Genomic DNA, 27,147 nt, shown 5'->3' with positions numbered 1-27,147 from the left:
TACTCATTGGTTATATGGGAAAATGCAGTTATAGTGTTTTGTTCAGACATAACAGTGCCTTTAAAAATATTAATTAGCAATAAAAGGAATCAAAAGTCTTAATGTGTATAAGGAAACAGATTCTAACAATCTTGTTATATGAGAGTCAAAACTAGTCTACTCAAGGCTACATATTTGAGTCCTAAGTACCACTTAATTAGATTTTTTTTTCTCTTCTGGTGATTGTTTGTTCACATCGGCGTCTGGCTGCATCATAAAACTCTAAAACAGAACATTTTGGAAATCCCAAGTGTGCTCTAAAAGAGTAATGAATGAGTCTTTGCATATGGAAACGTCAATGACTTTTCCAACAGTTCTTCATATCAGGCTATCTAGATATTTGCCTTGCATTTTGACTTCTCCATGACTCTCATTAAGAAATTCTCAATTGCAGAGTTAAGCCCTCTTGGGTTTTGCTAGGTTGCTATATATCTTTTGTGGACTGACAAGTATTCTAGAGCAAGAGGTCAGTCTGTGCTACAAATGTTGGGACATGTGTGCATCTGACGGCTTGGAAAGATCAGACTGATAATGAAATGCATAGCCCCTTGTCTTGTGCTCTTAAAAATATTGCTTTGTGCCTTTAGACATCAGACAAAAATAATTTCTTGGAAGAAAGAATTTTTTTTCCCTTGGGTGGATGTTGGGGGATTTTTTGGTTCTGTTATTATTGGAGGGTAGAAAGGCCATAACAAATATGCCCTTTCTGAGAATTACAAGAATTATGTTATAAATAGATCAATGGTTTCTCTTGCCCAAAATAGTTTAGAATGTCCAAATGATTTTAAAAACTATACAAGAGGTACTTGTCATGTAAATCACACAATACTAGACTCTGTATAAATATATCATTAAAAACTTTTTTTAGGAAATGTATTTTTTGGGTTTAGTGGACTTTAAACCTTCTTGCATAATGTACATACCTTCAACATAGAAATGATCAGTTGAAGTATCAATAGCTCTACTCACAAATAGGCAGGGAAACTTCAATTTTGAGTGTATGTTATGTGCATGCCACTGTGCCTGGTATTGTGGGGCATACAAAGAAATATAAGACATGGTCCCTGCTCTCAAGGAGCTTAAAATCTAGTTGGGGAGATGACATAGTCATATTAGGAGCTAATCTTTCCTGACCTTCTTAACAGGAGACACCAGAGGACACTAAGTGGTTAAGTACCAAATCGGAAATTCACTGACTTGTCAACAAACATTTATAGACAGTGACAGTTGTGAGTTTAGAGGAGAAATGGAGATCAGTGGGTCTGGAGAGGCTTAATGGAGGAGGTGGAACATAAAGTAGGTCATGAAAAGGGGAGAAGGAGGTAGATAGATAAAGTGGAGTGATGCCTTATGGAGGCAAGAATGCATGTGGCTGCTTTAGGGAGCCAGAGGAGATAGTCTGGTTGAACATTGCATTTGCATAGAGTATGTTCTGAAACTTTCTAAGCTCATGGGTACAGTATTCTGATAGTCTTGAATTCTAAGATAGGGAGGATGGACGTTATCCTTTGATTGGTTTTGGGTTTTTTTGGGTTTTTTTTGTAAATGCATGTTTAGGTTACAATTAAGGTTGAAAATGGCTAAAGCATGAAAGAGGTAGGCAAAGAGCCATATCTACTAAGATTGCAAAATATAATAGTAAGTGCCAAATTTTCATAGTTCATATGAGCCAAGTGTGAGTGCCTTTAGTATTTTAAAGAAATTTTCATGTGTTACTTGAATATCATATCCTGATTTGCATCATTTAGCAATGACTGGCCAGCCTACCAAATCTTACATTGTAATTATTTAGTTTTCTCACTTGGTTCCTTAAAATCCATTAAGAAACATTATTCAGTGAGACCTCATCAGTAAAAGAACCCCTGCAGTTTCTAGCTGTTCTTAACCGGCTCCTAAGGTTATGATGATCATGAAGAACGAGATAGTTCTAATCTGTCTCTTTTGATGTGTGGATTTGGGGGGGGGGGGTAGGGGTGGGAGGGAGAGCAAGATAGGATAAAGGTAAATTGTATAAGGCAGGCATGATCAGCTGCATATTAAAAATATTACCATAACTTCAACCATAGACCAGTATATAGTTTACATATACTATCTCATCTGATCCTTTTTTAACAATCCTGTGAGTTGGGGGCTGTCATTATCCCTATTTTATAGTTGGGGAAACTAAGGCTGAGAGAGATTTTTGTGCTTTGCCCAGGGTCACATAGCTAGTGTCTGCGGTAGAATTCAAACCTTGGGTATTTTTGACTCCAAGCCTGGCATTCTGTCTGCAGTCAGCTGGTGGGTAATCAGGAACGTCATAGAAAGATGGCATTTCAGTTCAAATTTAAAAGATTTCCTTAGACAAAAATTATGTGTTGGGAGGTGAGTTATCTTCTGGTAGAATCTCATGAGCAAAGGAGCAGACATGATGAGGTACATTATGACTCTGGGATATGGTGAGTGGTCCAGTTTGACTGGTTCATAGGGGCATAATAGGAGCTCAAGCTTGAAAGGTAAATTGGGGACAGAATGTGGAAGGCTCTTTATGGGTTTTGAGTTTAGTTGGTAGGCAGCTGGGATCTATTTGAAAGTTTTTGAAGACTGGCGTAACAGGATTATATCTGTGCTTTTGGAAGACCACTCTGGAGGTAATGTATGAAAGACTTGAAATGGGGAGATACTGGAAGCAGAAAGACCAGTTAGGATCCAAGTAAGAAGTCAGGAGAACCAGAACTAGAGTGGTAGCAGAAGATGGCATGGAAATGAGAAAGATTATGGAAGAATGGTGGCTGATTAACTCCCTAGTCCTCACCGCCACATTCAATTCAATTTGATGTGCCAAGAATTTTCAGGGTCCTTGCCAACCACTGCACAAAAAAAGCCAGCACAGGTTGTAGAAGGGCACACTGCAGTTTATTTATCAACTCAAGAGTGTGACACACACCATCAGCAGGTGATAGACATATGTGTCTTACAGTTCCACAGGTGACCCATATACATACGCATATATACATTTTGTACCTATGCCTATGTATATGTGTATGTGTATGTGTGTATATGTGTGTAGGTATGTATATGTGTACATGTATGTGTGTGTATATATATGTACATGTGTGTAGATGGATAGATAGTTTGCTTCTCCTTCAGAGCTACATGACCTAGAAGAGTTTGGGTGAGATCTGGTAGGTGCACCCACATAGGTAGTCAGGCTAACAAAGCAGTTTTGGGTAAGATGTCGTTGGGTGAAAAAGCCACATTATTAGCAAAAGAAAAAGGATAATTAAACTGTTAACAAAGACCTTTGGCTTAACCATTTACAGGAAAGGAGACTGAATCTTCTTTATCTATCAGTTAATTAGCATTTGTTAAGCTCCTACTAAAATGCCTTATTAGATAGAATAAAGAGAATTGGATGAGTTCCTGGAACTATTAAAAGTATTATGAGTTTTCTTTTGTAATTGTAGAGTGATTGGGGGAAGGGAGGTACTAAAGGAGACATTTGGTACATACAGTATATTTATATAAATAACATCAATATAGCACAAAATGGAGTCAGTTAAGTTCTACCAAAAGTTCTCTTTTGACATCAGCAAACATTTATTAAGTACCTACTTTGTGTAAGGTACTATGCTGAACCATCTTCACGCTCAAGAAGCCTACATTCTATTTGTGCACAAATAAGAGGAGGTAGGAGTAGGAGGTAGTGCCCAAACTGCACTTTAAAGGAAGTGAGGGATTCTAAGTGGGGGAAGTGAAGAGTAAATGTATTCTATATATGGGAGATCACTTGTGCAAAAGGCTTGGAAGTGGGAGATAGTATATCATTTTATGAGGGGAAGCTAACTTGTCAGTTTGACTAGAATGAAGAGCACAGGAAGAGAAAAATTTTGAAATAAGAATAGAAAGCTAGTTGGTGCCAGATTGTAGAGAGCATTAAATGCTAGTCTGGGGGATTCATATTTTATCCTAGAAACAATAAAAAACCTTTGAAGATTGGAAGTGAGAGGAAAAAGTGACATGGCCAGATCTGTGTTTTAGGAATGTCAGTTTATATTTTAGCAGCTTATATTTTGAACCTGGCCAGCAAAAAGGATGGTAAGTTATTGTGTACAGAAAAGTCAGGGAGAGAGAGCTAATTTGGTAGGGTGAGACTGGTGGAAACAAGTAAGTAGGGAAGAGGATGGTTTCATTTTTGGATGTGGTAAATTTGAGGTATTACCAGATAGAGAATAAGTTTTTTAATTAATTTTATTTTTTCTCAATTTGTTGTTCAGTCATTGTCCAGTTGTTGTCTGACTCTTCATGACTCTATTTGGGGTTTGACAAAGATACTGGAGTGGTTTGCCATTTCCTTCTCCAGCTGATTTGACAGATGAGGAAACGGAGGCAAACAGGCTTAAATGACTTGCCCAGGGTTACACAGCTAGTAAGTGACTCAGGCTGGATTTGAATTCAGAAAGATGAGTCTGCTTGACTCCAGGCCCAGCGCTCTATCCCCTGTACCATGTAGCTGCCCTTTTCTCAATGAACAAATGTTTTTTCTTTCCCCACTGTCTTCCCTGCCACTGGAAAACAGAAGCAAAACCCTTGTAACTAGTATGCATAATCAAGCAAAAGTGATGTTGCATGTTCATTGTGGGTGTGTTTTGAGTGTGCGAATGGTCATGAAGTTGGCATTTTTCCCATTTTAGCAAAAGTGATGATGATGATGATGATGATAATGGAGGATTTGGTCAATTTTAGTCCAAGGTTTTGTATTCATTGGATGACAAAGGAAATCATGGAGCAAGTAGCTTCCTAAAGTAGGCATAGTAATTTGGTCTTCAGACTACAAGTTGACACCCAGTTTATATTAATGAATGGGACCCGGGCCTGTATCCATGCAGAAAGATGATGCTACTGATGTACAGGCAGTCTGTGGGGGCCCATGTGTTAAACTTTTCTAGCCATCATGGCAGCTTTTGCTGATCTATGAACCCTCTTCCTCTTCTGGGCTTTGATGTATTCTGCCAGCAGCTGCTGTGGGTTAGGCATGGGCAGTCTATAGCTATGCAATAGAGTTTGCACTTGGTAGAAGTTTCCTAACCTAGCTATGAACTGAATCTTTGGCCTCATTAGCACTTGCCCTTACCTCCTGAGCTAATGGAGTCCACATCAAAGAATAGGAAATGTGCAACAAATCTTAAACAGATTTTTTTTTTTTTTTGCTTTAAAGGCATGGGGTATTGGAAAGATCACTAAATTTGGAAATGGAAGACTTGAGTTCCAGTCACAGTTAAAGCTTGCCATTTACTGTTTGTGTGAGTCTGGCCAAGTCACGCTTCCGTGTTGAGCCCCAGTTTCATTCCCTATAAAATGAGAGAGGTTGGATTAGTTGATCTCTAAGGGGCCTTCCTCCAACTCTGAAGTCCCAACATGTTGCTGAGGTTGCTTTATTCCCCTGAGGCCTCTGTGCTTGAAATCCTGCCATACTCTCTGAACATTTAGTTGGTCTTATTTTCTATTTAGGCAGAACTTGTACAAGAAACAGAGTTATTTTTAACTGCACTCAGACACCTACCCCATATGAAATCTATACTATACGGCTTTGAATCTGAGAAAAATGTCAGAATTGGAGCTGGATATTATGCTCAGATGCATGCCTAGAATACTTTCGGCGTGTGCTTGAATTATAGGCAGACATGTCTTGGAATGTTTTATCTGTGCGTGATGAGAAGTGGGCCAGTAAATCCATGTTTCAGATATAACATGCTTAGGTCACAAGTGTACCTCATTTTATGCTCCAGGTAAATGTCTTTCAAATTGGTAGCTCAGTTTCATTAACCAAGTCTGGGTTTGAATGTACTAGGCTAGTGGGCTATTCAGAAAGAGAAAATGCTGAATTCTTTTTTTAAAGTGTATTGTTTTTGTTGTTTAGTCATGTCCAACTCTTCATGACCCTATTTGGGGATTTCTTGGCAGAGATACTGGAGTAGTTTGCCATTTCCTTCTCCAGATCATTTGACAGATGGGGAAACTGAGGCCACAGGGTTAAGTGACTTGCCCAGGGTCACACAGCTAGTAAGGATCTGAGGCCAGATTTGAACTCAGGAAGATGAGGCTTCCTGATTGCAAGCCCAGTGCACCACCTAGCTGTATTACCCTTTCCCATTTCTTTTGCATAAAACCAAGTGTTCATATATTGTATTGGGTGTGATTTAAGAGCTTAAAAGACATGTGGAATTGGGAACTTCCAGGGTTAGATTAGAATGAAGCTGACTCTTTTCCCCTTTTCCATGTGATCTTTTTACATATGGGAGTTGGAGCTGGAAGGAACTTTAGACATCACCTGATCCTACTGTCATGTTTAACAAATGAAGAAACTGAGGCCTAGACTACTTTAATGTTCTGTTTCAGTCATTTTGAATTTTGGGCTTTCTCTTTTAGTGTACAGAGTTTATTTGGATAGCCTGCATAGTAATAATCTCTTTCGTTTTCCACCCAGCTGTTCTCCTCTGAACTTCTCCATCATGCCCAGTAACCCCTTTGTTATAGCCCTGAAACTCACCTCTCATCCATACCCTCCACCCTGGAGCCCCTCCCTCCGACTGGAGGGTAGAGAGCTTCGTTCTGGATCCCTATTTAAGGATGACTAGGCCAGACATCTCTTTACTTCCCACTCAGCTGTAGTACTACAGATTTCCCCTTCTTGTCCCCATGTACTTTCTTCCCCCTCCCACTCCCATCAGTTTCCTTTTGTGTGTTGTTTTCCTCCATTAGATTGTAAACTCCTTGAGGCCTGGGACTATCATTTGTATTTTCTTGTATGCCCGCCACTTAGCATTGAGTTTGGCACAGAGTAGGTACTTAATAAATCCTTACTTACTGATTGACTGATCTTACTTATATACAGTTACACAGCACCTTACATGCCATAATTTTGTCTTATTTGATTCTCAGGACTATCATGCCATAGCATTTTCTTAAAGATGGCGCAGGTCTTCATTCTTCTCTTAGGTCTTTTGGTACCAAGACCCAAAACTCTTTCCACTATACAATGTTGTTTTCCATCTGAACTAGAGTCAGAGAGTTAGAGCTGGAAGGAATCTCTAAAGGTCATCCAATATCTCCATCTCCCACCCCCCACCCCCAACCATTTTACAGGTGAGGAAACAGGTCTGGAGAGGTTAAATAACTTTTCCAAGGTCACATTAAGTAGTAAGTGGCAGGGTGGGATTTGAACCAAGTCTTTGTTGTTTTGCAGTTTTCAGTCGTGTTCCAACACTTTGTGCCCCCATTTGGGGTTTTCTTGGCAAAGGTACAGGAGTGGTTTTCCATTTCCTTTTCCAGCTCATTTTACAGATGAGGAACTGAGGCAAACGGGGTTAAGTGACTTGCCCATGGTCACACAGCTAGGCAGTATCTGAGGCTGGACTTGAACTCATGAAGAGGAATCTTCCAGATGACTCCAGCTCCAGTGCTCTATCCACTGCTCTACCTCCTCTGACTCCAAATCTAAGAGCCCACCTCTGTCTGGCTTGCTTTGTTGGAAGGTTTTTTGTTTGTTTTTCCTGTGATCCTTTTCTTTTATGAGAGGGCTGTTCTCTATCTTATATTTACTTAACACTAAGAATAGACTGTGCTACCTACCTCATGTCAAATGCCCTTGTGTGTTAGTGTGGACTTAGATGAAGTGCTTTTGGGAACACCCAATTGATTTCCTTTAATAAAGGTTTAACTTCATTACTTAATCAACAGTGCCTCTCGGAGCAAGAAAGTAGAAAATGACAGCTGGGCTTTGTTATACTGAGTTCTGGACTGGGTTCTTTGTGCTCCTGTCCTGTGTACCTAACGCAGAATGGAGGGTTTGACTAGATCAAAGTGAATTCTATTAGCAGCAACTGGTAGGCACAGTCTAGAATATTAAGAGTGGAAGGGAAGCTGGTGTTAAGGTTTTTACCCACCAAAAACACCTGTGTGGCTTTTGTGTGAACAAGGAGGGCATTATGCAGATGAATAGCTAAGACATGATAACATGGCGTGTTTGGCTAGTGTGTATATAATAATGTGTGAGTGGAATGTGAGACTGTCACTTCAGAGGAAATTATCAAGAATGAGCTTAAGTAGTAACTAAACCTTGTCATAAACAAAACTATTATTATCCTTTGCTTCTAAAAATAAAAGTATTTCCATCTGAACTTGACTTTAAACAAACCCCAAATAGAACTTTCCCCTAAACCTCTCCTTCAAAATTCCCTGTTTGCAGTGATGACACCAACAGCTTCCTAGTCATCCTAGTTTATAACCTCAGGTCATCATTGACCCTTCCCATTCCCTCACCTTCCAATCCATTGCCTCCTGCCAGTTCCACCTCCACAGATAGTTCCACCTCCTTTCTCTTGCATCAGTCATCTTCTCTAGTTGAGATCTTCATTACCACTTGCCTGGACTCCTTTTATTCTGCTGGTTTGTTGTTTTGTCACCCAGGTTGGAAGTGAAGTGGCTCTACTCATGGGGTGAATTCTACTTCTGATCTGTATGAGAAACTTGACCTGTTCCCTTTTTCCAACCTGGACCAGTTCGCTCCTCCTTAGGCAGCCTGATACCCCATCCCGTCCCCAATATTGGAAGGGGGAAGGGTTCACTGTATTAGTGTTTCTGCAGACTTTTGCAGAAACATACAGTGGGCTTAGCTCACTACATCTTAGACCTTCTGAGCTCAAGTGATCCACCAGTCTCAGCCTCCCTGGCAGAATGGATTAGAGACTCCAAGCTTGTGCCATCACATCAGTTTTGCCTGGACAGTTGTGAAAATCAGCCAGCATAAATTAAACGCTACCTGGGTACTGAACACTGCTAGGCATTGGGGAGACAAAAGACAAAAATATCATCATCTCTGGCTTCAGGGAGCTTTCATTCCAAAGAGTGACAGAACTCCATGAACTTAAAGAGGGAAAAAAAAATTATATCCTTACATTCGGTGGTATCTTGCTGAAATTTAGCATTCCTTTCCATTTTGAATGTAAGCAACAAACATTATTCTTAGAAGGAGTCTGTATGCTTCACCATTCTGCCAAAGGGGTCCATGACCCACATACCATAAAAGGTGAGGGTTCTTAACTATCTGAGATTCCTGGTAGCTCCCTTTATTTATTCATTTTCACCCCACATCTGAATCTTTTTCTCCTCTGATCCCCTTATATTTAGTGTCTTTAATGTTCATTTGGTACCTAAATGTCAGCTGCTTTGTGTTGTTGGCTATCTTTTCTTGTGTATCACTTATCTTTGTAAGTACATTGTAAACTCTTTGAGGTCAGGAATTGAGCCCTCTCCTTTTTGTATCTATCTTCTCTTGTGCCCATCACAGTAGGTGCTCCAAAAGTACAATAGGTTTTGATATGTCATTCCTTCTGGTTCAGAAGGTCACTTTCTTATTTTCTCTTTTCTTTACATTTAAATTTTCTTCCTTATTAATTTGGACCACATGGGTCTTTCATTGTCACCTTACTGATTATCACTTAGGAAGAAGTAGCAGAGTGTCAGGGAACAGGAAAAGAATTCTTACCCAAGAGTAGGAGTCTCTAGTAGTACCTTAGCTGTTCTTTGAGTTGGAATCAGAAGAACTGGGCCACTGCAATGAAGAATCAAAGCCTCAGCATCTTTCATAAAGGAAGTCAAAAATAGCTCTTTCCCATGGCTCTCATCAGTATATTCTCTCTACTCTGACAGGTTAGGTTTAGGATTTCATAGGTTTGTTGACAAGTATGTTTCCAAGAGGAGGAAAGAAAAAAACTTGTTTTTTTGTGCCCAAGTGATCCAAACTTAGGGCTCTGGCTGTTTGTGTACTGCCTCAGTGCCCCTGTGGTCATTATAAAGGTTTTTATTTTGTCTGTTACCCCAGATGTTGGGAAAACAAGCCTCCCTCTCTCTCTCTCTCTCTCTCTCCCTCTCTGTCTGTCTCTCTCTCTCTTTTTTTTTGCTAGGCTATGGGTTTAAGTGACTTGAGGCCGGATTTCAACTCAGGTCCTCCTGACTTCAGGACCAGTGCTGTATTCACTGCACCACCTAGCTGCCCTGCAAGACGAGTCTCTTGAGACAGGGCCCAACCTTCAATGGGGGAAACCATTAAGACAGTAAATGTCTGTCATGTACTGACATGGGAAATAAGGACAGGTAAGAGAAATGAATACAATATGGCTAGAATAATAATAGTAAGTGCTAAAATTCAGAATAAATTGATGTCTAGGGAAGAAAGCTAAGGAGAGCGAAAAGGGGTGTGGTTAAAATTATATTGAGGTAACTAGCATCAGAGAAGGAATTAGACTTCTGCTCAGTTGCTAACATAACTAATATTGGGAGAGCTATAAAAATGTTAGCTCTAGTGGGAAGCCCTGAAGGAGCTATCGAAAGCCTTGCTTTTGGTCTCTTGTACAAAATGCTTCAAGGCCACACTGCACGGAAATGCTTGCAAGGCTCACATGTTGCTTCCCTCTTCATAGCTAAGGCATTACACACTGTTCTGGAACGTAACATATGGCCTCCTAAATTTGCAAATGCAATCTGATGTGTTTAGCTGAAATAGCATGCTCTTAAACAGTTCCCGGGAAAGGGGGTCTTGCTAGTAAAGTGCTTGTTTTAAGGTTTGTTTCTCTTGAGATCTTTTAAGTGCTTGTAAAAGCATTTTTACCAGTGACTTATCATGATTTAGGTAGTGGGATAGAAAACAGAATAATTTGAATGTTGGTTCCGGGTATTATCTTCTCCTTAAAGGATAATGGATTTCCTATCATAGATCGTAAGCTTCCAGAGACCAGGTATTGGGGCTATGTTCTAGGAATTCCCAGTCACTGATAATCAGAGTCCTAAAATGTTAGTGTTACAAGAGGTCTGAGAGGTCATCCATTCCAATTTCCTTTGTTTACAGCTGAGGAAAATGAGACCCGGAGGGAAGGCAGTGTACCCAAAAATGAGACAGTCTGTGGATGACAGAGCTGAGATTAGGATTCAGGTTTCTTGAATACCAGTACCAAGTCCCTTTCCACTTGACCATATTTTTTCCTTTTATCAGTGAGGGTAGGTAGAATAGAAAGTAGGGGAAAAGATACTTGTCTTTCTGCCATGTGAACCTAAAAAGAGGGTAGATTGTAAACCCCTTGTGGGCAAAGGGCATTCCTCTAGCACTATTATGCTATTATTATTCATTCGGCTGAATCTTTGTGACCTTATTTGGAGTTTTCTTGGCAAATATACATGAGTGGTTTGCCATTTCCTTTTCCTGCTCATTTTACAAATGAGGAAACTGAGGTAAACAGGGTTAAGTGACTTGCCCAGAGTTATATAGCTGGTATCTGAGGCTAGATTTGAATTCAGGTCTTCCTGACTTCAGACCCGGCACTCTACTACGCTACCCAGCCACCAAGCACTATTATAGCTAACATTTATATAGCTCTTTAGCAATTGAACAGCAGTTCAATACCTTCTTTGATCTTAGTGCCAGACAGGAGCATGCTCATTAAATACTTATTAGTTCAGAAAGCAACCTGTTAGATAGAAAAGAACAATGAATTTAGGATTAGAGGACCTGAGTTTTAATCCTGGCTTTGTCACTCTATGACCTTGGGAAAATCAATCTGTGGGTCTTAGTTTGCTCACCTATAGAATGAGGGATTTGGATGAGATGACCTTCTGGCTCTAAATCTTTGGTCCTGTATTGGAGACTTCCATGACAGTTTTGAATGTGAGAATTAGAAGAAGCCTAATTTAACACCTTCGTTTTGTAGATGAGGACCAGAGAATTGACTGGGTAAGAGGAGAAAGAGACCTAAGATCATACTGGCAATCAATGGAATCCCAGCTCCTGTATTCTAGTTGCCCATAAACTAGTTGAGAAGACACAATGAACACACATGAAATAGTTGGAGAGCCCTGTAAGACAATGTGCAAACAAATGCTAGGTTATGTGGTACGGATGGCTAGTGCTGTAGTATTTGTGAGAATAAAGAGATTTTAGCGTGTGCTGAGAGTATCAGATAAGACTTTGGGGAGCTAGTGGTACTTTGTGTTGGATCTTGAAGGATATGTGGGCAGGTTTTCAATGGGTGGATGAGGAAGGGAGAAGGAAGGTCTAGGTATTGGAAACAGCATGTGCATAGTTGTTAAATTAATAAGTAGCAAAGCTAGGGTTGTAATGTGGGATCCTTTGACTCCAAACCATTTGCTTAAATCTGTTTCCAGTAGAATGCAAGCTCTGTAAAGGCAATGATTTTTTTTCATCTTTATTGTTGAATCTTGAGTACCTAGCTGAGGGCCTGGCACATAGTAAGGATTTCAGAAATGGTTATCAAGTTTGAGTTTGTGGAACCTAGCCTACATAAAGGGGCAATAATGACACTGGGTGTGATAGGGGCAGAGAATTTGTCCTCCTGAAGAGCAAGTAAGAATATTGGTAAGGTGCATGGTCTTTAGAGAGAGAAATGGGTTATTTTGAAATGTTGTAGAGATCTTCAAGTTAAATATTCTTCTGAACTAGACAGTTTTGGTATCAGCCTACTTTATGGTAGAAGATTGAACAAGATAAGTTGGTAAGAAAGTCCCTTTGGGCATTTATAACTTTGATTTCAACTAAGGAAGGACCACTCCACCAAGGGACCAGATTCCAAAGTGCAGTGATGCAGACAGTATTTATTCAACATCTCTTTAGGCTCATCCAGTAGAGGACAGTGGAATTCTTGGCATGGAACATTGTCCCTCTCCTTGGATAGACATTATATACAAGTACTATTTCCTACTAAGCTGTGTTCCTTTGGACTTATCTGTCATGCCCCAGGATCCTCTTCATACCTGAAGATCACTTCAGCTCTGGAACTCACACCTTATTAGTACTCCTTGTCCCCAGGTCCCTTCTGATTAGAGGGCAGAGTTCACGAATTCCCAGAACCTCCATCAGGCCAGCTAGCTCTTCCTTTCCCATTCAGCTACACTACTCTGAATTTCAGTCTCAATCATGCCTCAGGTGCCAGGTACCTTTCCTCCTCACACCAACCTGCTTTCAATTTCCTTTTGTGTGTTGACTTCCTGCGTTAGAATGCTCCTTGAAGGCAGGGATTGGCTTTCTTTTTTCATATTTGTATTTCTTGTGTTTAGCATCATACCTGACATTCAGTAGTTCTTTAGTAAATGTATGTTGACTGACAAGAATGGAAGAGGTAGGAAAATCTCAGTGGTCTATAGCACGGAATGAGGGAGGTGATGCTCTCAAAACTGTGGTTTTGAAAGGGATATGAAATGGCCAGTTGTGAATTCCAAAGCTTATTATTAGTATAAACAGCTCCCTGGCCCATGACCAGATAATAGTGCTATGTAAGCATCAGCTTCCCCTTAGACCTAATAGTGGCTGTCTGGGTAACAGTACCACATCTTGGAAAGCCAGCTGTTAATAATCCGGTTTCCTATATTAGACTTATCATTAGGGCCCTCCATCCCACTTTGTCTTGGATCTCTTTTATTGCCATTGCTAGCCTTGCTAATAAATTGATCATATTTGGAATTCTGTGCCTTAATTTCTCATTATCACAGATTTTTATTGTGATACCCTTTTCAATCCTTGTGGAAATTCTGTAAGTGAAACTTAGCTGTTGAAACACCTTCACTGTTTCCTTCTTTGCATGATAGCTTCCAGTACTTCCCTTCCTAGCCTGCATCCTCTTCCTTTGTTGGCTCTGTCCATTCTCTCTCAGGTACCACAAGTGGTATTCAGACATTTCCCAGCATAGATAGAGCTGTCTTTCCTTCCTCTCCAGCTTCTGCTGCCTCTACTCACTTCCACATGTCAGTTGAATTGTTTGCATGTATGTGCACATGTAGATGCATGTATATGTGGTCGTACATTTCATAGGTGACCTGGTTTTGCCAGCTTTATTTTGAGGAGAAGCTAGATTCTAGCAAAAATTCAAAGAAAAGGGATCAGTATTTGGCTTTAGGTTTTGCAAACTTTAAAGTTATATAAAGGACAGTTGTTATTTTAAGAAATTCTTACAAAAAGCAAAAAATAGTAAATGGATATTCATTTGCTAGTAAAGGAATTGACTTTTCATTTTTCTTGAATCATGTTTTCCAAAATGAAAATTAGTCCATTTCTTTGCTAGCAAGTATCCATTTACTGTTTCTTGCTATTTGCTATTCGAGTTGAACTTTCTAAAGCTCTCCCTATGTTACTGATTTTAGGAAAATTAATTTCTGTTCTTCAATGGGTCAGATTCTACCCTAAATGAAGATACTAGGCCTTAATAATACACAAGGATTTTCCTAATTTCCCTAGTTGGTAGTATTTTCTCCTTTTCCCAAAAAATTACTTTGAGTGTATTTTGTATTTATATGGGTACATATTGTGTCTCTCCCCACCCCCCACTCCCCACCTCCCATGGAATGCAAGCATCTTGAGAGCAGAAACAATTTCAATTTATATCCTCTGCGCCTACCTGTGTGCCAGCAACGTAGTTAGTGTTTAAGTAAATTCTGATTGAATGAAAGAATGACTAGAACCTTTCTGAGGCCTGCTTCCTAAATGGATGTAAATAAAATAAATGCTTATTGAATGAAAGAATGATTTTGAAAGCTATTTCCTAAATGAGTGTCAGTAACTCTTGTGTTTTCTGTAGCTCATCCACCATTTTGTTTTCCTCACACTAATTGTCTCAGGTGAGGAAAATTCTAAAAGACACTGGATACTTTTCCTTTTGAAGCAAAGTCAGTAGGAACTCTAGGCGTCCTAGAATCAATTAGTATTAGTAAAATTATATCTTGAGATAAATTTTTGTTTATTAGTAAAGTTTACTGTGAAATTTAGTCTAGGGCAAAGTATACAGCAACATGTTACTGTTGGTACTCGTCAGTAAACAGAGGAAATAGGAGGCTTCCTTTCCCATTGCTACCCTCTGGTGCTGCTGGCTGTAGCTCTTCTGTGCTGCTGGCTGGAAGGAAGCCTTATTTATCATCTAGGTGACATGAGATGATGATGTGCTCTTTGGAGATAAATGAATAGGACAGGTAGCTGTGATTTGAGATGGTCAGTGACTCTAAATGAAAAGGAATTCTTCCTGGGAGCTCCTAAACTTTGAGTAGCTCTCACATGCAGAAATAAGATGCCTGGCCCAACACCAGCGTTCACAAGGAGACCAAGGAATGCCTTCTTTTGCAGGCTTTAGCTGTGCATAGCAAGCAACTGGTGAGTTCGCCTTGCATGGATTACTCAGATTAGGCTGTCTCGAGCACTTTCAAGAGGCGCTTCTAAAGGATTTGCCTGATGATAACCTGAAAATGTTGCTACTCACTGCACAGGTCGGGGGGCAATCAGCTGCCAGTGATTTCGGTCTGGTGTAAAGAAGAGAGTCGCTCCACTGGCTATTTCCTAAATGGGTATAAGTAACCCACGTTTTTTCTGTTGCTTATTCTCCTTTTGATCTCCCCAATTTAGTTCAACTTGGTTGTCTCAGATCAGGAAAAGCTCCTAAATGACTTTCACAGCAACAGGACTTAAATACCTACCTGCTATGTGCTATACTGTGCTATGTGGCTGGGGGTTACGGGGTGTGTAGGGAGGAATACAAAGTTTAGATAACACTTAGTAGGTCCCTGCAGCTGGGGGAGGAAGGCATAGATAAATGATGCACATTACATGATAAGTGCATTCAAAGCAAAGGTGTGAGATTGTTACCATCTAGGATGCTTGGTGGGGTGGTCAGGAATGACTTCATGGAGGAGGTGGCATTTAAGCTTTAAAGGATAGGTAAGAATTTTGTTCATTAAAGCCAGAAAAGGGAGTACAATTTAAGCATAGGGAATATCAGGAGTAGAATCAGAGCACTAGACCAACTCTGGAGATTTTATTTGACCTTGGACAAGTCACTTGATAACCAATCCCCTTTTCCTCATCAGTGAAAATTATGCCAAGGGGTTTGAGGTAGGGAAGGTCTCATTTCAAAAATCTGTTAAGTTTACTTGGCCTCTGAGTCTAGATTCTTTGTTCATAGCCTTTGACCTTTCCCTATTGAGGGAAATGGCTTCTGATCAACACTGCCATTACTTCTAGAAAGGCCCTTTTGTTCCACTTTCCATCCTTTTGACTTTCCAGACCATAACGCCCTTCCCTGGTCACCAGTTCCCAACAATGTGTTGTTTCCCCCATTAGAATGTAAGATCCTTGAGGGCAGGAACTGTCTTGTTTTTTAATTTGGATCTTCAGTGTTCATCACACTGCCTGACACAAAACACAATTGTTAACTTTTTTCACCCATTTATTATATATCTGGGTAAATTATCTGGGAATGCAATCTAACATTGCATGTAGATGATAATCTTGAGAAGCAAACAAAATGAGGCTTTAATTGACCAGAACTCTTTGCTATAACAACAGGTTTGAGAACCTTTAAGATGTAAATGATGTCTGGAAGGATAGAAATTTACTGCAATGTAATTTCCAGATTGTGTAGACCTAGGAAAACCTGGCATTTTCCAAATGTAACAGAAGCCAGTGAGTAACTCTCCCCCCAAATTGGAAAGGTTTCATTTAGGATGTCTCTTCTCAGCCAAGTTCTTGGACATCTGGAGACCTTGCCTCTTTGGGGATTGGCCTATTTTGGGCAGCAGCAGCTACTTTCCATGCTTTCATTATCAGCAGCTGTGTCCAGAAACAAAGACAAGTGGGAGCCTGGTATAAATCAAGCCCTGGCCCACCCTCTCTTATCCTGTTGGTCGTTGGGCTTAAGTCCCTCCCCCATCTGATTATTTGCTGCAGGTTCTGAAACCTGAGTGTGTTGACTGCCAACCATGCCGTACCTTCAGCGTTTACTTGGATTGTCTCTGGTGAGTTGGCTCGTTAGGAGTGATTCTAATAGAATATACTTGAAATTGGGGGAGGGGGAGAGAGTAGATACCATCTGTACTTGGGAATGTGTTGCAGTGACTTATAAGGAAAGGAATTATTTTGCCTTTGGGAAGGGGTAGTTGGGGTGCTGCTCCGAGTTATTTCTGCCTACAGAACCTGGTCGGCTAGGACTCCTTGTGAATGAATTAGTATGCAGATCACGGCTTTGGGATTGGTAAACAAAGACCGGAAAGTGTGATTGGATCGAAGCTGAAGAGACAATTGTATCTCTGAAACCTCTTGTAACCTGGGGTGGTTAGATAGATTGGTGTCTGTGATATATTCACACCAGGTGAACCTTGGACCCCAAGACAAAGGCTCATCTCTAGGAGCGGCCCTAAAGGTTGGCTAGAATTGAGCTAATCTGTAAACTGGCATATGGGGAGCGCTAGGCAGCAGGCACAATTTTAAAGAAGTGACTTTAATGTAGAATTTTGTGGTGACTGTTCAAGTTACACATGTGCACGCTTTCTGTTTACACGCAGCTCTCTTTTTTTCTGAATGCCGAAGGGAAAGGTATTTTTAAAGTTGATATATTTGCGGAAACTTTATCTGGGCTTTGGGGGGCTGATGTGAAGATGCAGGAAGGACCCCGCATATCAAACCTAGAGTGACCAGTGGTCTTGCCTACTCATTTATTCCATTTTCTTTTCCTCGCTTGCCAGACCAATGAGTGGAATAAGAACGATGACCGGCTGCTGCAGGCCGTGGAGAATGGAGATGCGGAGAAGGTGGCCTCCCTGCTGGGCAAGAAGGGCGCCTGTGCCACCAAGCATGACAGTGAGGGCAAAACTGCGTGAGTATTTTGTTGACCTTTGCCTTCCCTAGTTAAGATTTTCATGCCCTAGAATGCTAGGATCCTGGGAAGTTTGCTGGAATTCCATGTGACATTTATTTTACAAGTGGTTTTAAATATCTTTGTGAACTTCCCATAAGTTTGTGTGAGGTTGTTACTGCTAAATCTCCTTCCTTTCCCTTTTACTTCTTAATTAATATTATTATTATAAACAACTACAATGACAACAAAAATAGCCACCATTTAAGATCACTTGACATGTGATCTCATTTGATCTCTGTAGTGACCTTGGGAGGTAGGTGCTATTAATATCCCTATTTTACAGATGAAGAAACTGAAGCAAAAAAAATTCAAAGTGATTTGCCCAAGGTCACACAGCTAATAAGTGTCTGAAGTAGGATTTGAATTCAGATTTTCACTGACTCCAAGTCCAACACTCTGACCACTGTACCATGTGGGTGCCCTACACAATCGCCCTCATCTTGTCATGATGTTTTGTCCTCAACTGTAATCAGAGAACAGGTGGTATCAGAGCTTCTTAGCGGGGAAAAAGTCATATTGTTTTGCCATGACCTGAGTTCTAAACATTACATATTAAAAAAGGCAAAGGATCTTTTAATTTAATTTAATAATGGTCTCCGCAGCCTCAGTAACAATAGCTCACCTTTATAAAGTGTCTTAAGGTTTCTGGGGGATTTCCTTGAAACAGCCCTGTGAGGCCATGCATATGCAGGGATTAACTCCATTTTACAGATAAGAAAGTTTAGGCTTTGAGTGGTTGTGGTAGAACTGGCATTTTAATTCATGTCTCTACTGAGTCCGTTGTTCTTTCTACAACATCACATTGCTGATTTAATATTTGTAACTACTGCCACTACTGTTACTTATTTTGTGTAACTTATTGGGTACAAACTATAAATTTTGTTGCCTTATCATTTGCCAGTGTTGCAAAAGTCAGTGCAGCTTTATTTATTTTATTTTTTAAACAGCTTAATACACAATAAGACACAATAATACACAATAAGACTTTGGGGACATCCTAGATAGAAACATACCCCACCCTACCGGGTTAATTGGTTCTACGAAGACACAATATTAGGGGAAATAACATTACAGGGGATAGTAGTCTCACAGGAACAGTTATAGACAGGTGATTAGCCCATTGCTGTTACAGTTGGAGTTTCATGATTTGAACACAGGATTTGGTTATGATGTATTTATTTGGAAACAACATTGGTTGGAGAACCTTGAGCAAAGTGTGACTGTAATCTAATTCGTTAAAAAATGTAAGTCTTGATGAATGTTCTATAGCCTTCCCTACTTACTAATAATAGTTTTCTTCAGAAAGTTTGCAAAGCCTGTTTTCTTATGTTAAGCTGAAGAGTAGGAAGGTGCCAATAGAGGAGGCAGGTTAGTATAATGAAAATAGCCATGGATTTGGAGTCAGTCAAAGGAAATAGAAACCTTTTTACCTCCCTGGGCTTCAATTTCCCTATCTTTGTTGGAGAATTTCTCAGTCTGAGTTCCTGGAGAGCCTAAGGAGAATTTTACCATCCTGCTGGATCTGACTAAGGATCAAATAATTTAAGTAGCCAAACTCAAAAGAAAGACTTTGAGCACACTAAGACAACTCACTGGGAGCAGCTTCTGCTTCTGAGGGTACAGATATGGCTATTAGAATTTTTCATGTTGGCTTAGAGTACTCAGCCAGTCAGCAGCATAGTGCTGCAGTTTAGGATTGAGAAGTAACACCTTTCACAGGAGTAGAGAAAAGGTGAATGAACCAAGAGAAAAAGGGGCATTCCTGGGGAGTGTTTCTTATGGGAATGAGAAAACATTTCCTGTTCAAGGTCAGAAAAGAAGAGGAGGTCTTGGAATCATTAAATACCCCCATTTGATTTAAGATAGCAAGTTTGAAGTCACATTCAGCCAAAGCTGCAGGTGTTTCATCCAAGGACAACAAATTGTTTTCCAACAGTAGATGAGACCACCTGCTTTGCCAAGTCCTTAGAGAGTGTTCTATTTTATTTCCCCTTCATCTGTAAAGTGAATGGGCTGAACAAGACAATTTCTAAGATTCCTTTCAACTCTCGATCCCATGAAAGATAGTTAGGAGAAATTCAGGAGTAAAACATGAACTGAAAATATGGATTAAATTTTTGTATGTGTTTTTTATTTTTGGCTGTAACTGTGAATTCATCTGTGTAGGGAACTCCTGAGGAAAAACTCCCCTCTACCAATGCCAGTCGTTGATCCCTGCAGTCTGATGTTTTGTGCCTTTTGAGAGTGGCCTGAGACACACTGAGAGGTTCATGATCCTGACATGATCAGGGCATGGAGTCAGTATGTGTCAAATTCAGTACTTGAACCCAGGTCTTCCAGACCCCGAGGCCAGCTCTCTATTGTCTGCCATTTTGTGTCTCATGGGTTACTGGTGTTAAATACCACCTGCTGGACTTGTATGAAGACCTATGGCATAAGTTCCCAACGTTGTTTATGGGGCATTTGCAGATAGCTCCTAAAAACCTGGGCATGGCTTTGCAACATTCTTGTTACTCTGGGTCCAATAACCCTGCTCCATGGAAGTACTGGATCCACACCAGTACCCTGAGCCTGGGACTATAGGAAAAAGCCATCTTAAACTCAAAAGCCATGTCCTAGAGGAATGAGAAAGGGAGGGAGAGAAAAGACAAAGGGAGACCTGTGACCCTCATACCTTTCACGGTCCATTATGCTGCTTTTTGGGTTACCTAATTTCACTCCTCTAGCCTTTGCATCCTTGAGAGCTATTCAGACTTCATAGAACAAATCCCCTTAATAAAAAGATTTGTTCTGTAAAACTTTGAACTCAGTCAAAAGGCTACTCCCAAGGACATGGAAGGCCACATGTGGCCTGGAGGCTGCTGGTTCCCCACCCCAAGCCCCCATTAGATTCTAATGCTTAATAGTGGAGATTAAGACTTATCAAGACCTTCCCTTTTGAGGAACAAATTCAATGATTATCTTCATTTTACAGGTGGAGATACTATGGCTCAGGGGCCACAACTGGTTTGCCTGAGGTGGGGTCAGGATTGGAACTCTACTCTTCTATTGTAATTCTAGCAGTCTTTTCACTGCATTCTACTGCTTCTCAAAACAGATCATTTATTGGATGGAGAAGGTTGGAATGATTTGTAGAATGCTTACTGAATAAAACTGTGTGGGTGCATTCTTGCACTTGTGGTACTTTTAAATTACTTAATCGCCATTTTGATGCTGTTACATCCTGATTATTGTGCAAGTCATTTAATTTTTCAGTGTTCCAGATAAGCCTCTAAGACAGACATTCTTAGCCTTTTTTGTCTCATGTACCTACCTCTTTGGGCATCTAAAGCCTATGGAACTGATGGGGTTGGGATTTGGGCCCCAGAAAAGTAAAACCCCGGACTTTCCCACATGGTCAAATCTCTGGCATTAGCCTGAGGCTATAATCCCATCAACTGGCCTTTCATTGTGGCTATACCCAATCTCTCAATTGTTACCCTTAACCTAGCCTAGCCCTCCCTATGGCCCCTGGCCATTTCCCACCCTTAAACCTAGCTAGGCTCCATTCTCCCTTGGCCTTGAGGTCCAGGTCCCAGGAGTTCTGTTCACCCCAGTTTACTGGCCACTCCTAGGTCCCTCCCACAGTCTTTCTGTATATAAGGTCCACCTTGTCTCTATTAGGAGGCTCAGATTCCTAAAATCTAGCCACTGCTTAGATTCTTATAATCTAGCCACTGTTGGGATTTTTATAATCTGGTCACTGGTCAGATTCTTATAATCTAGCCAATAATTTACAGACTCCTTAAGAGTCTGTCCAATATGACGGATGTTCTAATAAACCTTGTCTTTGGCTAAAAGAAGGCTTGGATCGGATTCTTTCAGGCAGGACCCACATGTTGTGATTTTGGGGTCCCAGGACCCCTGAACCCCTAAACCATATCAGAACTCTTCTCAGTATGTTTTTCAATTCATAAAGTACATAGGATTACAAAGGAAACCAACTATGCTGAAAAGCAGTTACTGAAATATATTTTTTCAAAACCCAGATCCAGGGCCCCAGGTTAAGAACCTGTGCCCTGAGACTGTTGTATTGAACAGAATGTGCCAACATTCCTCACTGGGATCTCCCTATTGTTGTTGTTTGTCCTTCCTTCTTGAAGAGGACCGTGACCAGGAAGATGATGCCATGACTTGCAAATGAATTAGATTTAGGTGAGGGAGGGCTCTGCAAAGAGGTTCTCACTAGCTTCACTTTCTCCTCCAGAGCCATCTGGGCCCAGTGGCCAGATATGGATCTGGACAACTAGAGATGGCCCAGGATGCAGTGGGAGACCTTGGCCTTCTCAAGCTAAGGTCTTTAAGGTCTCAGTTTGACTGAGGCAACACCCATTCAGTGATTAAGGCTTAATAAAAATTGAGGCAGAAAATAGCCTCTTTACCTAGTTAAAAATTAAAAATAAATTAATAAAAATAATATTTTAAAATAAATTGATCTGGGAGGGGAAGGCCTGGGTTTCTGGCTAAAAGAGAAACAATTGCTATCTACATTCATTCTGAGCCAATCTGGGCTCAAACTATGTGCAATTACAGTTCTTTATAATCCTCATTTTGCAGATAAGGAAACTGAATAATAAAGGTTGTGACTTGTCTTGGAGAGACATCACATAGTAATCCTGACCAATAAAGGCCTGTGGCATTCTTTTATCTTCAGGATCCAGTACAAATTTCTCTGGTATTTAACCTGGCTCCAGTACTTTCCCAGACTTACTCATTACTCTTCTTCATCTCCAAAGTTTAGCTGTACTGGATTTCTTGCTGTTTCTTCCACATGCTATCCCCTCCCTCATCCCCAGGCTATCTACACCCCGCCCCCATGCCCCAGCATGCACCCTGCCTCTTAGGATCCCTAACTCAAACACCACCCAGTCCAGGAGGCCTTCCCTTATTCCTTCTGGCTTTGAGTGCCTCCAGCCCCACCCCTATTACCTTGTATACATTTAATACATATTTATTGTGTACGTGTTGTTCTCCCAAATAGAATGGAAGCTGTTTAAGGGCAGGGACTGTTTCCTTTTTGTCTTTGTCTCCCTAATGCCAGGCACAGTTCTTGGCACATAATATGGGCTCAAGTGCTTGCGGTTGTGTGCCTTGCACACAAGCACTCAGTAAACATTGAATTAGTCATAGAATCAGGATCAATACTTGCATTTTTGAGCTCCAAGTGTAACATTTTTCCACTAGATAACACTGTTAATGTAGAAAGTTATTAGAGCAAAATAATAAGGGAAATAGAAGAATATTGTTTTTCCAGTGCATTGCCCTCTAGGAAAGGCCATGTCTTTCACATCTGAGCCTCTTTTTCCTTCATGGAATTTTATTCATCTCAAACCTTTTATCTGTTATTCAGTCAGTGGAGAGGTATAATCCAGTAAACATTTTAAGTGGCTACTATGTGCCAGGCATTTTGCTAAGCAATGGAAATACAATTAATAAAAAGAAAGACAGGTCTAGCCCTAAAGGAGCTCAGCACAGGGGCATCTTGAAACCGGGCAAAGCAGTAGATGCTAAATGGAGTGGGCTGAAAAGTCCAGATTCTGCCCTCTATAAAGGAAGGCATTGGGAGAAGTTTGGTATTCCACTCTTTAGCCCTTCAGTGGAAGGGCTTGAGTCCAGGAGTTTGCAGTGTTATGACTCCTAGAATTACAATAGAAGATTGGGGTTCAAATCCTGGCCCCACTAACACCTCAGGCAAACCAGTTATGACCCCTAAACCCTAGTATCTCCGTCTAAAATGAAGATAGTCATTGAGTTTGTACCTCAAAGGGAAGGTCTTGATAAACCTTAATCTCCTCTATTAAGCATTAGAATCTAATGCGGGGTTGGGGTGGGGAACCAGCAGCCTTCAGGGCACATATGGCCTTCTAGGTCCTTAGAAGTGGGCTTTTGACCAAGTCCAAAGTTTTACAGAACACATCCTTTTATTAAGGGATTTGTTCTGTGAAGTTTGAATAGCTCTCAACAATGCAAAGGCTAGAGTTTGCGTTCCACCACCTTCCCAACTATGCTGCCATCTAAGGTTCTTCTAGGGAGTTGTGGTTGTTTTTTGTCTTATAGTTGTGTTCTGGAACAGGACCATAAAGTTAGGGAGATGACTTGATTTTCAGTTGAATTGGATTTGAGAGAAAAAGGGCTGTGCAAAGTCCTCAGCCTCACTTTCTTCCCCAGAGCCATCTGGGTCCAACAGCTAGATATAAATCAGGATGACTGGAGATGGCCCTGGATGGCCTTTTTTAAGCTAAGGTCTTTTCAAAGTTCTCACTTTGAGTGAGGCAATGTCCATTCTGTGAATAGGCCTCTTTAAGAAGTGAGTCAAGGGATGGCCTCTTTAAAAAAGGGGGAAAAAAATCAAACCAGGAGGGGAAGACCCTCAGGGTTGCTGGCCAAAAGAGAAACAGTTAATATTTACATTCATTCTGAGCCATGAGGGCCCAAAAAATAACCATTAAGTGGTGCTTGGCAGGGACCTATTGTTGTCCAGTCTATAAGATCCAGAGGCATGGTCTTTGAAAAAAAAATCTATCCAGTAAATTCTGAAGTTAATTAGGTAGGTTTCAGCTATCAAAATTTTCTTTCCTTTGGACACGACAACCTCAGGTAAGAACATGATACCCTCTGAGAGGGGAACAGTTAAGAATGCAAGGATGTCAAGGTTGGTACACATTCAATTCCTCTAGCGGCATCTCCCCTCTTCATCTACTGGACCAGAATCTCACATTTGAAGCAGGAAGTGAAGTTAAAAGTTTATGGACAGTTGGAATACTTTGTGATTCTTAATACCCTCTGCTTCCTTTTCTATCACTCTACCACCATCACTGAAGGAGCAGAAAGGAGCACAGAACTGAGGGTCATTTTGATATTTCTTTGTTTCATGGATTGTTGCATTCACTGCCAAACCTTGGGCTTGTGGTCTCTAAGAGTGTCTTTATAGCCCCAGGCAACTTCCTATCCTTTTCCCCTATCAGTTCATCTACCTGCAAAGCAGAAATAAGAGTAATACCTTTCTTCTAACTAGATCTTGGGTTAAGCCTTTTTGGAGGGAGAGGAGGGTCATTTTCCCACTTAGGGTCTGCCATGGCTCTCTGTTCAACTTTCTAGAATCAAAAGAGCTCCATAATTCTGCCCCACTTTAGTTATCTCCAGTAGTTAAATAACTTACCTCAAGACCCCCTTCCCCCTCAATGTAGCAAATTTATGTATCTTAAAGTCCATGCCATAACTACCTTAAGGGATATGATCATGCTGCTCTTTCTGAAATGTTCTCTTCCCTCTCCTTCATCAATCCAAAATCTTAACAATTCTTGAAGGTCAGGTAGTTGACTAGCAAACATTTATTAAATTCCTACTCTGTGTCAAACATAGTGCTGGGGCTGGGAATACAAGGCAAACATGAAGCAGTCCCTGCCGTCAGGGAGATACACATCAATGGCAGGGGATTTAGTCAGAGGACCTGTGTGATCTTGGGCAGATTATTTAATCTCTCGGGGTTTCAGATTCATCATCTGTCTCTCCAACACAACCAAAATCCTTAAGGATAGTTGCTGTGCCATATGTATTCTACTTTGTATCCCTCATAACACCTAGCCAAACACTATTCTCAAAGTAGAAATTGGAGCTTTTTTTGGAAGTACCTCTTACATGGTTCATTTCGGGGGGAATTAAGGCTAGGGATAAGGGCTGGACCTTTGGTTCCATCAACCAATCAAATTTTATTAAGCACCTTCTATGTGCCAGGCACTGTGTTTAACCCTGGAGATACAAAAGGAGGCAAAAGACAGTCTCTCCCCTCAAGGAGCTTACGATCTAATGAGGGAGGCAACATGAAAACAAATATTGACAAAGCAAACTATATACAGGGTAAACGGAGGTAAATAACAGTAGGAAGGCACTAGAATTAAGAGGGGTTGGGGAAGGCATTTTAGTTGGGACTCGAAGGAAGCCAGGGTATCAGTATCAGTAGGCAGATTGGAGGAGGAAGAGCATTCTAGACATGGGGGACAGCCGGAGAAAATGCCAGAGAGACGGAGGAGAGCACCTGCTAAGATAACCTCCTCTCTCAGCACAGGTCACAACCTTCTCTGTAGCTCATAGTCCCTGAGTTTCCTAAATCACTAAGAGTTCGAGTGATTTGCCAGTGTGTATGAAAGTAGAGATTTGAACCCAGGCTTTTCCAGGCTCCCAGGCCAGTCCTTTATTTATCTATTCTTCCGTATTGGGGGGGGGGGGGGGGGGGGAGAGGAGACATTCAAATACTTATTAATTTCCAGTTTCTCATGTGTTACTTAACTCAGGGTTAGTTTGACTTGGGGACCAGGAGAGTGGGAGTTTCCCCAAGGCCCTCTCTTCAGATGTGTGTCACACGCACTGTCATCCTGGCACTTTAACTCCCAAATTTCCTACAAGACTTCAGGGAAGAAATTCTTAGATCCACTGCCACCCATTGACCCAGAAACTCCCGGAATGTGGTAGCGATTACAAAAGCAGCTGTCTCTCTAGACATTGACCAGAGACCTCTGTTTCTGCTCACCCAGGGTCAATAACCAGATGGGTGGCTTCTCAGACTTTTCCATTTCTTTGGAGAAGCCCAGTGAGGAATAGTTGTCTTCTAGAGACTGAATGAACACTTTTTTTTTCCTAAGAGAGAGAAGGAGGTGTGGTGGCTTGGGTCAAAAGGGAATAAAATAGGCCATGGTGTAGAAAGGGGCTACCTCGAGGCTGTGCTGTTGCCGTTCCACTTGGCCACACTTTGCTGCATCTGTGTTGTTTCCATGGTGGATGGGAGGAAGTGGGAGGATATCAGAGCCTTGAAACCTCTTACCCCAGAGGTTTATAATTACTTCAATAGAATTTTCCTTCACATTTCTATGTGAACTTAATTAAAGTTGTGTGTGTTTGTCTTAGGAACAGGCAGACTAAGTAACTTAACAGGTCCAGTTTGTGTTTGAAATAACACAGTTTGAATACTTGTGCCACATTTCATAGCACACACATACACACACACATTCTTTGGTTGCCCTTTCTGCTGTTTGAAAGCATGACTTTATACAAGGGTTCTTAACTGGGGATCTATGAACTTTTTTTCTTTTAAATTTTAATAACTGTGTTTCAACCTGATTTGTTTCTTTTGTGTTTAAAAATATTAATCTGAGAAGGGGTCCATAGGCTTCACCAGATGCCAAAAGGGTCCAGGACTCAAAAAAAGGTGAAAAACCTCTCCTTTATTAGTTCAGTTTGCTTTCCCTCATCACTTAATTATTAAATATTTTAAGTGACTTCATGAAGCTGAAATAAATCCAAGGTCCTTGGATTTCCTAAGAGAGAATCTTTTCTATAGGACTTTTGCTCTATA

At 40.8% G+C, this 27,147-nt stretch overlaps 1 protein-coding gene across 9 annotated transcripts in view; it reads left to right on the top strand.

Annotated features, from left to right (window-relative positions):
* The window catches only part of RAI14 (retinoic acid induced 14), a 186,553-nt gene that overhangs the window by 102,474 nt on the left and 56,932 nt on the right, over positions 1–27,147 (top strand). For 8 of the 9 annotated variants that reach the window (XM_027846254.1, XM_027846251.1, XM_027846253.1 and 5 more), the window contains one exon: positions 17,587–17,717. In XM_027846254.1, the coding sequence (XP_027702055.1) occupies positions 17,587–17,717 (131 nt within the window). Of the gene's footprint in view, positions 1–16,792; positions 16,861–17,586; positions 17,718–27,147 lie in introns of all 9 variants that reach the window. The other variant, XM_027846255.1, reaches the window with a different exon arrangement.

Source organism: Vombatus ursinus, unplaced genomic scaffold (genome assembly GCF_900497805.2).
Source record: "Vombatus ursinus unplaced genomic scaffold, bare-nosed wombat genome assembly UNPS02015106.1, whole genome shotgun sequence".
In the NCBI taxonomy this organism is placed as follows: domain Eukaryota; kingdom Metazoa; phylum Chordata; class Mammalia; order Diprotodontia; family Vombatidae; genus Vombatus; species Vombatus ursinus.
Note: the sequence above shows the minus strand (reverse complement) of the source record. Positions and strands in the feature narration are given on the sequence as shown.